Source organism: Rhopalosiphum padi, chromosome 1, assembly GCF_020882245.1.
Source record: "Rhopalosiphum padi isolate XX-2018 chromosome 1, ASM2088224v1, whole genome shotgun sequence".
Taxonomy (NCBI): Eukaryota; Metazoa; Arthropoda; class Insecta; order Hemiptera; family Aphididae; genus Rhopalosiphum; species Rhopalosiphum padi.
Genome location: NC_083597.1, coordinates 58,776,465 through 58,788,833, shown reverse-complemented (window position 1 = coordinate 58,788,833; position 12,369 = coordinate 58,776,465). Strand labels below are relative to the sequence as shown.

The 12,369-nt window shown below is 27.1% G+C and overlaps 3 protein-coding genes across 4 annotated transcripts; 2 read left to right on the top strand and 1 right to left on the bottom strand.

Moving 5' to 3' along the window:
* Positions 1 to 2,485: 2,485 nt before the first annotated feature.
* On the bottom strand, positions 2,486 to 5,965 carry LOC132931944 (coiled-coil domain-containing protein 124). The gene is made up of 5 exons (XM_060998060.1): positions 5,389 to 5,965; positions 5,119 to 5,291; positions 4,598 to 4,726; positions 4,395 to 4,531; positions 2,486 to 2,905 (listed from the first exon to the last, which is right to left on the bottom strand). Exons 2-5 carry the CDS (start codon positions 5,275 to 5,277, stop codon positions 2,707 to 2,709), a joined length of 624 nt encoding a protein of 207 aa, XP_060854043.1. The 5' UTR covers positions 5,278 to 5,291; positions 5,389 to 5,965; the 3' UTR covers positions 2,486 to 2,706.
* A 163-nt stretch (positions 5,966 to 6,128) lies between these two features.
* LOC132931943 (electron transfer flavoprotein subunit alpha, mitochondrial) lies at positions 6,129 to 9,706 on the top strand. 2 transcript variants are annotated; one of them, XM_060998059.1, is made up of 7 exons: positions 6,129 to 6,323; positions 6,400 to 6,464; positions 6,521 to 6,667; positions 8,053 to 8,317; positions 8,846 to 9,064; positions 9,133 to 9,284; positions 9,356 to 9,706. In XM_060998059.1, the coding sequence occupies exons 2-7, from the start codon at positions 6,417 to 6,419 to the stop codon at positions 9,533 to 9,535; spliced, it is 1,011 nt and encodes a 336-aa protein (XP_060854042.1). In that variant the 5' UTR covers positions 6,129 to 6,323; positions 6,400 to 6,416; the 3' UTR covers positions 9,536 to 9,706. The 2 variants fall into 2 exon arrangements, with proteins under 2 accessions (XP_060854042.1, XP_060854041.1); XM_060998058.1 differs by having other exon boundaries at positions 6,130 to 6,464.
* A 760-nt stretch (positions 9,707 to 10,466) lies between these two features.
* On the top strand, positions 10,467 to 11,592 carry LOC132917451 (proteasome subunit alpha type-7-1-like). The gene is made up of 2 exons (XM_060978199.1): positions 10,467 to 11,132; positions 11,300 to 11,592. Exons 1-2 carry the CDS (start codon positions 10,608 to 10,610, stop codon positions 11,531 to 11,533), a joined length of 759 nt encoding a protein of 252 aa, XP_060834182.1. The 5' UTR covers positions 10,467 to 10,607; the 3' UTR covers positions 11,534 to 11,592.
* Positions 11,593 to 12,369: the final 777 nt, after the last annotated feature.

Genomic DNA, 12,369 nt, shown 5'->3' with positions numbered 1-12,369 from the left:
TTATTCAGCCTGAAATATTAATTAAATAATACATAACAATTTACACTATCGCTCGAGTGGCTGAGTTACTAGGTATACATTATAACATTTATAACTATGTTGCTTGAAGATTACAAGCATAACGGATTACTGTAGTTGGACTTGAACCGTTGAATGAAATAATTTAAAATTTTTTATTAACGAAATCTTTTATAATTTCATCGTGTTAGGTATTAACGTAACGGAAGTAACGCGCCATTTTATAAATAACGCGTTGTTTAATTTTGTTAGAATTCTTTCCTTTCCGAGTAACGACAATGAAATGGAAATTACTTTGATAAATAATCCTCTACAACGCGTTACCGTCTTGATTTGTGCGCGCTAGTGAAACTCAATAACTGACTCGGTGTAATCTACCTACAATGTAATTATATGTATCTACACGACTACACATACCTACTCAACGTACATGTGTTTTGTTTATTCGTTAAAACATAAACGACGAGTCAAAAACTGGTAAATCGTTTACCTAGAATACTTGTCACACTAACACACTGCGTACTTACCCGATATGCAATGAAAACTTCAAAACACGACTATAGAAATACAAATTACAATCCCTATTTTATACACAAAGGTTACATTTTAATATAAAAGAGGAATATTCCGAATATAATACATGGAAATGTAATGAATACTATAATATAATATACCTACTAATTTTCTACTAATACAGATATTCATGTCATAAATACCTACTTAATAATATAATTATAACTTGTTGTAAAACAAAAGATAATGACATAAATACGGGCAGGAATGCAGGATACGTCTTATGTAGGTATAAACCAACTACCTATTAGACATTGGTATTTGGTCTTGTTCTACTCTCTTTGATGCAAGTCATTGTTATAAATTAAAAACATTTTAAAACAACTGCCATGATATTAATAATTAATTACATTTTTTTTTTAGGAATTATTGTTTTTTTTTTAATAATCAGAGCTTTAACATTAAAGTTATTTAACATTTAACTTTATACATTTCTATAAATTATTATAAATTGTTCGGCATAATCCAAATAAACTTACCCATATTAAAACAATTAAAGCAACGTTAATAAACAGCAGGCACAATCATCTGTTAACCTAATAGATGATTCTAACACTGAATATTGTCTATCAGTAATTGAGTAATATAGTAATAGTCAGGGCCGGTGAGAAGGTGGAGCAGTAAGTGCTAGAGTCCCGGGTCCGGTACCTCCAATAGGGCCAGTGTCACCTTTTTTTACAATATTATTTTATAATCATTTGCCGTAGGTAGCATAAAATATTATTTTAGAAAATTGTATCTACTTATTAATACTAAATTAATCTATTGTACGCGATCAAGTACTATCTCAAGAAGCTAAAGATATAATTGGTTTTTATTTTTGTTTATTTTTAGTGTTGATATTTATTTTTTCCCCGAAATGATTTTAACTAAACCAAATTAGGCACCTACTATATTATGTATTTAATGTTTACATATTATAAAACTTGAATATTTGTATTGTACTAAATTATGTACAAATATGTACAAGATGTATTAACTATTTATATCATGTCAGACAAATAAGTGTAAGTAAAGGAGGCTCGGAACCGATCAGCCCCGGGGCCCGCTAAACTCTTCGCCGGCCATGGTAATAGTAGGGTACTATTGTATTTGTATAATAATTATAATAGGTACTAGTAATCGTTTGTAAGCAGGTGAACATTTCAACAATAATAAATTATTAAAAATCGTCATGTTTATAATAGTAATAGTTACTACTATCATAAACGAAACTTGACATTTGTGAAAGGGTAGGCCAAAATATTTTTAAATAATTTTTATTTGTTGATTTTAATAAAATATTTTAAAAATCTAGGTATTAAACCATTATTATTTCTTAATTATGAATTATTAAAAATTAGACCAGCCACCAGGTAGAAGAAACTAATATTATACATGCCATATTAATATGTATTATTATTATAAGGAATTGTGAAAATAGATATTTATCGTTTACATCATTACATTTTGAGAAAATAATCACATTAAAGCTCTTTTATTATATTTTTTATACAATATAATATTATAAAGTATCCCATTTCTGTCAATTCTGAGGCTGATAACTTGTCAGCATTAGATCAGTCCATGGTATGAGTGCATGACTGACCCAACCTGTAGTTTCACCCATGACTATTATTGTCTATTATTTGTATTCCATAATAGTAATAAATTGATAGTGATAGTCGTGTATAGTTTTATTATATAGGTTTAGTTAATAAATCAATATGTTTATAATCATATTGTTAGTGTTTAATGTGACCATACTGCTACACTGAGTTAGTTGATGAGGAATATAATATGCAATAGGGTTAACCAAATATTTTACTTTTATGTTTACATTTCCAGACACCAATCATTTATGAAGATTTTTTCATACATAATAAATATTAAATTCATAGAGTAACAATCAATATCATAGAACAAATGTTAAAAAAGTTTATTAACCTATCGTATTCGTAATTATCATAGTTCCAATTTTATTCAAAATTGAAATTAATACATTTTTGTTACATTGTACATAGTATTGTATTAACATATTTATAGTAGGTAAATAATCACATTTTATTTCAAGGAATTACTAACACCTACTTATAATTATCTATATGTCATATGTATTATCAAAAGAAGTTCAAATTAATTTTTATTGGAATATCTCTGATTAATAGGGTTATCCGGTGATTTCATCCATTCTTTGTTCATTAGTTGTTTTACTTGAGAAAGACGCATAGATGGATTTTCAATACGCAATCTTGGTAAATTTTCTGCTTCAAAAGCAGTATATGCTGCTTTTAGTCTTTTTTCGGGATGTTTATCCAACAACTTTTGAGTAGGACTGTAACAATAAAACAATATATAAAATTAAAACAAATAAATTAATAACTATTGTACTATAGTTGAGGAAAGTTACAATGGATCTTAAAAGACTATTAAGCATATTGTCCATTGCAACCACTGGTTTTTTATAATCATAAACAAAAAAACTAAATAAATTTAAGTGAATTAAATTTTAGGGTACTTGTTTATAATTGCCCTGCCATCACACAATATAAAATATATTGATTTGACTCTATTATACAAGTAAATTGTTTAAATTAAATTAAATACTAATAATATATTATTTACAATTAATAATTATCATTTCATAATTAAACATAAAAACCATAGTAGTAGCTCTGGTGAATAATAGGTTTCTTCAATTTTACTTTATATAAAGTTACTGTAATTTATATATTACTAAAAAAAGAAGATCTGTAAAACAATTTTGAAAGGAGATAGTGTACCAGCCTCTATTTCTAAGAATAATTTATAATTATATTACAATAAGTAATTATTTTACTTTTCTATTATTAATATTTAAAGTTGAACTAATCGTTAACAAAAATATTAGGTATAGTATATAATTAATTATTTTATTATCATGAATTATTGTTATAAATTTATAAGTTATAAATATTGAAGTACCCTAAAGAATGGCATTAATAGAATTATAATATAAATAACTAAAAATAAGTCAAAATATTTTGAATTTCACACTGTGTACAGAAAATGATGACTTATATAATAATATGTTTCAAGTTTTTACGGATAATATTTTTTGAATAATAATAAAACAACAAAAATGTTCATTGATTATGTAATTTTGTCTAAATTAAACATAAATCAACCAGTAAGAATAACTTAGAAAAACAATTTTTATCACACTTGTATTAAATTTTAAATTAAATTGCTGATGTATGGTTGTCTAGTTACAAGGTGTTCAATTTTAGACGACTTGGTGGCGAGCGATAACAAAAAAGTATCTAATTTTAGATCATCAAACTGGAGGTTTAAAGTTTAAAACTATTTCAGTTTATATTGTTAGAAAATAATAAAAATCAATAAAATGTAAATAGGCCTCTTAAAGCAAAAATAAACTAAGCTTACTAAGTGTTAAAATGTTTTCATTATAACCTTCATAACCATCAATGTACACATTATAAGTTGTTGAAAAGGGATTATAAATACTGATATAGTCAGGACCAAGAGACAAATTCTACTACACATAGGCGCAAATAGGGGGACGCTTAGAGGGTATTAGCACCCCCAATTGTAAAAGTAGCACCCTCAAATACTTTTTTTATAATATTACAATTAGTAGTTATTCAACGCTATGCCCGGAAAATGAAGAGCTCAAGCACCCTCAGTTTTTTTATTGAAATTGCGCCTATGAAGCCAAAATGTCCATTTTAAATTAATATGTAGTAGTATTCTACTATTATACAAATTCATAACAATCATTACAAATCAACAGTATGTTCTCTAAAAATAATCTATTTATTTACTTCAGCATATTGAGAGCCTCATCAACTGTTCGTGCTTCTTCATCATGCATAGTCAAACGATTCAAGTTTTCTTCTATTGAACTTTCTTCATCCAATGTTGGTTGTTCCTTAGGAGTTGGCGGAGTATCAAGTTCTTTCTGAAATATTTGAACTATAAAGTAAATGTAACATAATATATTATGATGATTTAAAACATGTATTACCATAAGTTGATGCCTAGTGATTTTTTGGTTTATTTGCGTTGTCTTGATTTCACTGAGCTCAGTTTCCAGTAATAATTGGGCTTCTCGTTTTTTTTCTATTTGATCAATTTTTTTTTTCTCCTTTTCCTCCTAAAATGTTTTACACAAATATATTATAAATATATTTAAAAGGTATATATAAACAATTGCAATATTGGTAGTTAAATAAACAGACATAATTAATTATTAAATAACTATAAAAAATATATTTATATCACTGCAATAATATTAATCTTGAACAAAATATTTGTTAGTAAATCACTTCTTTAAACAAAAATAAGATTGAGTGTAAGTGGAAAAAAATGTAATTTAATAATGTCATATTCTTATTTTGAATTGTGAATTTATAACTAATATTTGTATGATAAAATAAGTAAATGTATTAATATTGTATACAGTTAATGAATAAGTAAGTTTTCTATTGCTACATCATTAATATTATTTACTTTGAAGGTTTTTATTTTTTAAATAATATAACTTGCCTTTCTTTTTTGTTTTTTGATATTGTTCTTGTCATCATCTTTCCAAAATTCATCTTCTATCGCCTTTTTTTTTTTAGCATCTGCTTCTTGCTTAATAGCATCTTTTCGAGCTTTGGCTTCCATAGCTTTTGAGTTCATGCCAACAAACTTCTTGGGCATTTTGAATATACCTACTATTAATCAAAAATATAAATAAAAAAAAATTAACTTTATTATATTTTTATACAAAATAAAATGTATTAGAATATTTTGAGTATTGATATAACTTACATTTTGAAAATTCAATTACAAACTATAAGTTGCTTTAACTTAGCCTAATTAATGGGAAATAACCCTAATAACAAATAATCTGCAATAGATATAAATTATAATATGATAATCTTATAATCTTATAGTTTTTATCAAAGAATCTAATAAAATGTACAGTATAATAATATATTATTAAAAATATAAATAATATTATTTTAAATCATCAGAAATAAATCATCTCTCATTCATTAAATACAAAATTAGATACTATTATACTAAGCTTTATTATTGTTTAATTCAGATCTAAAAATTATTTGCTATTGAATATTCGAATTGTGCCATTGGTGAAGTGAATAGTGATTACTGGTCGACTGATGTCTGATTCACAGATTAGAGAATAGTGATTACTGCATAAGCGTAAGCATAACATAGACCTTATACTGAAGCATAACCACAACCACATTATACTTCTTGTAATGATAAGTAAGGTGTATAAGACCTTTTAATTATGTGTAAAAAGTAGTATTGTCCATATTCCATAGACATCATAAAACATAGTCATTATTATAATAAATTGAATTTATTTTCATTATTGTCTATCCACATTTTACAATAAAATCTAACTACGTAAGACAAGTGGTTAGTGGATTATAATTTTAATCCACCTTGAATGACTACTTTGAAACCCACTGATGTGATAACGCAATACCCTTTGATCAGATAAATGATAATTTTAAATTGAATATTATCTATGTACCTACGTGAATAAAGTTGTAAATACGTAATACCATTGAGTATAGTTATTCATACTATATATATATATTCAATGGTAATACTGACCACTGACCAGTGAACTATAAATGTAGAAGAGTAAACATTATAATTGTACCATTCGCTATCGTTATTAACAAGTCTAAACGTTTCCTATTTTGATAGTTGATAGGCAGGTGTAATAGGTAGGTATTATATTTCCTGATCTTGCCAATTGCCATCTTGGTGTCGATTATAACAAGATTTCAATTTATTTTACAGTAAAATAATTTTTTAAAATGATTTTAAGTAACGTCTTAAGATACTCAAAGAACCTCGGCTCTAAGGTAATTAATTAAAAATCATTGTCTTCTTGAACTAATTTTTTTTTTTTGATATTAAGGTCAATGGACATAGGTTACAAAGCACATTAATAATTGCCGAACACGACAATGAGAAACTTGCAGCCGTAACACGTAATGCCTTAACAGCTGCAAAGCAACTTGGTGGTGAAGTATCTGTTCTTGTCGCTGGCACCAAAATCGGATCGGTATGTATAAATATAATGTTTTAACATTTGAATAATTTTCAATATCTCTTACTTTTTTTGCTTAAATGAAAAAATAATATAATTGCATTTGAACCTAATAAAAATGTATAGGTATTTAGGTATATTAAATTAAAATATAGTAGTAATTATAGTCATGAGTTATGTCAAGGTTAAATACATAATATTGTCATTTAATTTAGTAGGTATTTCATAAATAAATATTTGTTTGCAAATTGAGATATTTATTATGGGTATTTAATACAATTTTTATGAATAAAAAGTATTCCAAAAATATTAGGTAATTGGAAAAAATAGATACTGATTAGGACAAACTCTATTTCGTCAGTTTGTTTATAAATCTATTCACTATGAACTTAAATACTAACTCACTATGCATACTCAACAATTTATTTATAATTTGTATTTATACATTTTTAATTTTACTACCAATGAACCAATTATTTTGTATTATACATTTATGATATTTTTATTCAATACTCCAATAATTAGGCCTAGTATCAAGTATTAGAATCAAGGTTTTCTTAGATTTCATTAGCTTTAATATTTAATAATGTTTTAGGCAAATCATAAATTTAATAATGGTTTATAAATATTCTCAATTTATGGCATCAGTAGTTTAGTTACTATAGTTATACTCGTGATTTAAAAAAATTGTATAATGCAGTGGTTTTCAACCTTTTTGGGTCCACGGATCCTTTTGATTTTGAAATAAAATATACGGCTCCCGTACCAACATTTAAAATAATCAAATTTACATTATTTAACGATAAAATAAACATGTAATTATTAATAATAGGAAACATTTTTAAATGATAATAATAATTTTAATATTTAGTGGAACGGCTGTGTTTGTTTTTGTTGCATATTATCAAATCATGGCTTACATTTTTAAAGCGTGATTCTCATTTCCAGAATTTTGGAATTAACAATAAATAAGTGTTTCATGAATTACAATTTGACAGATTCAATCAAGTTTTTATTTTTTTAAATTTTTAGCGCGGCCCTTGATAATAACCAATGACGCCCCTGAGAGCCGTGACACACAACTTGAAAACCACTGGTATAATGTGTTTCCATAAAAACTATGATAAATCAATAAATATATTATTTATAGAGATTAGGAGTAAAAAATAAATATATATGCATTTAAAAATACTGTTGGCATCAACTAATTAAAATTTTTATATAACTTCAAAATACTTTTTCACTTTTAAAAATTGTACTACTAAATCTTCATCTTGATAATAAATTTATTAAACTACAAATTATTAAATATTACTAACAAAAAAATAATAAAACAATCAAATTCAAATATGATAAAAAAAAAATTATAATATGTAAAATATTGTTATTTATACAAACAGGTGGTAGAAGAAGTTACCAAAGTATCTGGTGTGACTAAAGTACTTAAAGCAGAAGGTGAAGAATTCAAAGGATTTCTGCCAGAAGTTCTAGCTCCACTAGTATTAGCTACTCAAAAAAGAATTAATGCTACTCATGTATTAGCTGGATCCAGTGCTCAAAGCAAATCACTTTTACCCAGAGTAGCGGCATTATTAGATGTATCCCCAGTTACTGATGTTATTGACATTAAATCTCCTGATACATTTGTACGAACCATTTATGCAGGTATAAATTTTATTTAATATAATTTTCTGTTTGAATAAATTTTTTAATACTTTATGAATAATTGATGTTACTCTGTCTAAGAGAAGAGTACAGTTTTTGTTTACATCTCCACATGATACCCTGTCTTTGTAAAACCTATCTCAGTGGTAGGGGGTTGAATGTAGATACACAGAATCAGCGTATTCTTTCACTGAATAGAGTATATACTCTGTTCCACGATAGACTGTAGTTGTTTCGCGCAGCTGACTGACGCCGCCGACAGCGCGGAACCCCAATTTCTCCCACTCATTACTGTCCGGCGCTACGTATGAGAGGAGTCGTTGCCGACCGCCGAGCCGAACAGTTGATGATCATAACCGAACGGGCAAAAATGGTGGAAGATGCGCAGCGACGGACAAAAAACGAGTACAGTCTCTCGTGGAACAGAGTATAGTATATTATACTATACTCTGTATATACTATACTATACTACTAGTATATTATACATATTTTTTAATTTATTGTTTAATAAATTAAATTTTTTTTAAGGAAATGCTATTTTGACCTTGAAGTCATTAGATGCTGTCAAAGTACTCACTGTACGTAGTACCAGTTTTGAAGCTGCTGCCGATGGGGGCTCTGGTTCTGTTGAAGATGCAGTACCTGCAGGTAGCTATGAAAAAGGTTCGGGCTCAGAATGGATTAGTCAAGAACTGACTAAAAATGATCGACCCGATTTGGCTTCTGCAAAAATAGTTGTGTCTGGAGGTACAATAAATATAATTCATAAAATATATTAGGTATAATTTTTGTACATATTTTCCATATTTATAAAGGGCGAGGTGTCAAGTCTGCTGAAAATTTTAAAATGATCTATGATCTTGCTGACAAAATGGGAGCAGGTGTTGGAGCTTCTCGAGCAGCTGTAGATGCCGGTTTTGTTCCAAATGATATGCAAATTGGACAAACAGGAAAAATTGTTGCTCCAGTTAGTGACAATAATACTCTTATAAAAGTTTAAACTAAGGTTGAACAATAGTATAATACATTTAATTACAGGAATTATATTTGGCTATTGGCATTTCTGGTGCCATTCAACATTTAGCTGGTATGAAAGATTCTAAAACAATTGCTGCAATCAATAAAGATCCTGATGCACCAATTTTCCAAGTATCAGATTTTGGACTAGTTGCTGATTTGTTCAAGGCTGTTCCCGAAATGATTGAAAAAATAAAATAATAAGAATTAAATTTAATATTTATTATTTTTATTTGGTAATAATCGTTACGTGAGAGAATATTTGTGGTTCTAAACTTTCATTAGTTTTAAGACCATTCGTTGTTTTTTAATATATACATTTATTTTTTTAGTATATTCACAAAAATTTAAATAAAAAAGTGTTACTCAATATTTGTTTAAAGTAATTATTATTTTCAATGGTTTAACTTCATTAGATTATTGAAGAAAACAAATGTAATACATGTTGCTACAGATCATAATTGTATACACTTGTCCCAGAGATGAAAAATAAATAGTAAAATATTGATTACAATTTGCATATAAATATATTATAAGGGCTTAATGTGACAATGTTTTACCTTATAACATAATAAAATCCTTAGCATCACTGTCCAATGAGCAATATAATTTTAACTATATTCTAATATTTTATAATAGGTAAGTTAAATTTCAAACTTGAAATATTAAATAATTAAAATTATTTAATTTCTGAATGTATCGCACAGATGACAGATGGTGGTGACATGCATCTAATTTCAGTACAATAGATATAAATCTAAATTAATAATTAATTAGTAATTACGTTTGTTTTAGTAAATTACGAAATTCATGATTTTTATATATTCTTCTATAATAAGTAATATCAGTTTAATCACAAAACAATACTGAATACAGTCAAAATATAATATTTTTTATTTTTTAATGCAGTTCATAATGTTCATATATTATTATATTTAATATTATATTGAGTATTTGAGTACTCCTAAAGTGTTCATGTTCCAAGGCTCAACGTTTCTAATCATGATATACAATATATTTAAGCCATGCCATGATGTATAGATAACTCATTATTTATGTTTGTATGTTCCAATAGTTGGCCGCACTGATTACAGACAACAGTCATTGATACGCTATATCAGACGCAGTGCCGAAGTATTTTAAATTTCCTTAGTCATTGCTCGTTTTGTATATTATCGTGAATTCGTGAAATAGACTGCAAATCGAATATTTTTGTTGTTTCATACTGATCTTTGTTCATTATTTTTTAAATTTCAACCTACAATTCAGAAATATGTCTGGTGGCTACGACAGAGCAATTACGGTATTCTCGCCGGATGGTCATCTTTTGCAAGTAGAATACGCACAAGAAGCGGTACGTAAAGGATGTACAGCTATCGGTGTACTAGGCAAGGATTGCGTTGTACTCGGTGTTGAAAAGAAGTCTATAGCTATGCTCCAAGAAGAACGCACTGTACGCAAGATATGCCCTCTGGATTCGCACATAGTAATGGCATTCGCTGGACTGACAGCGGATGCTCGTGTAATCATCAACCGGGCACAGATGGAATGTCAGTCACAGTACTTGACTCTCGGTGAAACTGTAACGACTGAATATATCACACGTTTCGTGGCATCCATCAAGCAGAAATACACACAGAGCAACGGTCGCCGTCCATTTGGTATATCGTGTCTGATTGCTGGTTTCAACAACAATGGCACACCACATCTGTTCCAGACCGAACCATCTGGTATTTATTACGAATGGAAGGCTAATGCCACTGGAAGAAATTCAAAATTGGTTAAAGAATTCTTACAGGTATTAAAAATGATAATTTATTTAAGGTCGATTAAGTAGTATGAATCATACTTACTACTGATTTACTATATTATACCTAATATGATTTTTTACATTAGATAACTTTTGCTTAGAGATTGAGATTTATTTGTTTTAAAATATATATTTATATATTTTCCTTGTTATAGGATAACTATAATGATGAAGCTGTAAGTACTGAACAAGGTACTATCAAATTGGCAGTCAGAGCATTACTGGAAGTAGTTCAATCTGGTCAAAAAAACATTGAATTGGTAGTGTTAAAAAATAATGAAAAGATGAAGATGTTAGACCCAGCATCGCTTGAGGAAATGGTTAATGTTATAGAAGCAGAAAAAGAAGCTTTGGAGAAAGAAAAAAACAAACAAAAAGATAAACAATAAAATTATTTAATTATTATGTCCAGGGAATATGAATAAATCATTTCTAATTTGAGTATAAATGATATTTTTTTTATTATGTACCTATATTTTGTATTAATAATTATTATTTTATTAATAATTTAATAAAATAAAAGGCTAGGTACATTTTGTTTATTATTATTCTTTTTTTTTTATTTGAAGAATAGGTACCATGTCTTATTTTTATTTTTTTGGATCTATCTTTATCTAGCACTGTAGTTTTATTGTCATCTTTACTTTTTAAATTGTAAAGAATTGTATTGAGTCTCAAATTTTCAATTTTATAAATCTTAGGCATACCTATCTACTTATATTCATGTCATATACAACTATTGGGCGTTTGATTAATGAATTTTCTAGTATTCAATTTCAGATTTTCCTTATTTCAGCCATAAATTCTTGAAATTAAATTTATATTTCATAAGCAAATGCATACTAAAGTTCATATTTTTTATATGCTATATGTGTAGAAAAAATATAAAAATGTCAGTTATAAATGTTTATATAACAGGTGAACTGCTGTAGTATAGTGTTCTACAGTTTTAAAGCTAATTATCTACATACTATACAAATCATATTCATTTAGAATATTATGGAAATATACTAAATGATTATTGAACATTTATAAATTAATAAACAACACATTTATAAGTACAATAAAAATTTAAATTTCTTTCTATTAAAAATTTCAATGAAATATCTTGATGGTTAGTTAACTTTTATCATGTGTTAATAAGATGATAATGTAATAGTTTAGATATAGTACAGTTAATTTTTCAAAACTTCATATTAAATTTGACATGTGACCAAATATATTC

Coding starts and splice junctions, on each gene's coding strand:
- LOC132917451 (XM_060978199.1), top strand. CDS start 10,608: ATGTCTGGTGGCTACGACAGAGCAATTACGGTATTCTCGCCGGATGGT. Junction 11,133..11,299: donor TGGTTAAAGAATTCTTACAG/GTATTAAAAATG, acceptor TCCTTGTTATAG/GATAACTATAATGATGAAGC.
- LOC132931943 (XM_060998059.1), top strand. CDS start 6,417: ATGATTTTAAGTAACGTCTTAAGATACTCAAAGAACCTCGGCTCTAAG. Junction 6,465..6,520: donor CAAAGAACCTCGGCTCTAAG/GTAATTAATTAA, acceptor TTTGATATTAAG/GTCAATGGACATAGGTTACA. Junction 6,668..8,052: donor CTGGCACCAAAATCGGATCG/GTATGTATAAAT, acceptor TTATACAAACAG/GTGGTAGAAGAAGTTACCAA.
- LOC132931944 (XM_060998060.1), bottom strand. CDS start 5,277: ATGCCCAAGAAGTTTGTTGGCATGAACTCAAAAGCTATGGAAGCCAAA. Junction 4,727..5,118: donor TCAAAAAACAAAAAAGAAAG/GCAAGTTATATT, acceptor AAAACATTTTAG/GAGGAAAAGGAGAAAAAAAA. Junction 2,906..4,394: donor GAGGCTCTCAATATGCTGAA/GTAAATAAATAG, acceptor TTATTGTTACAG/TCCTACTCAAAAGTTGTTGG.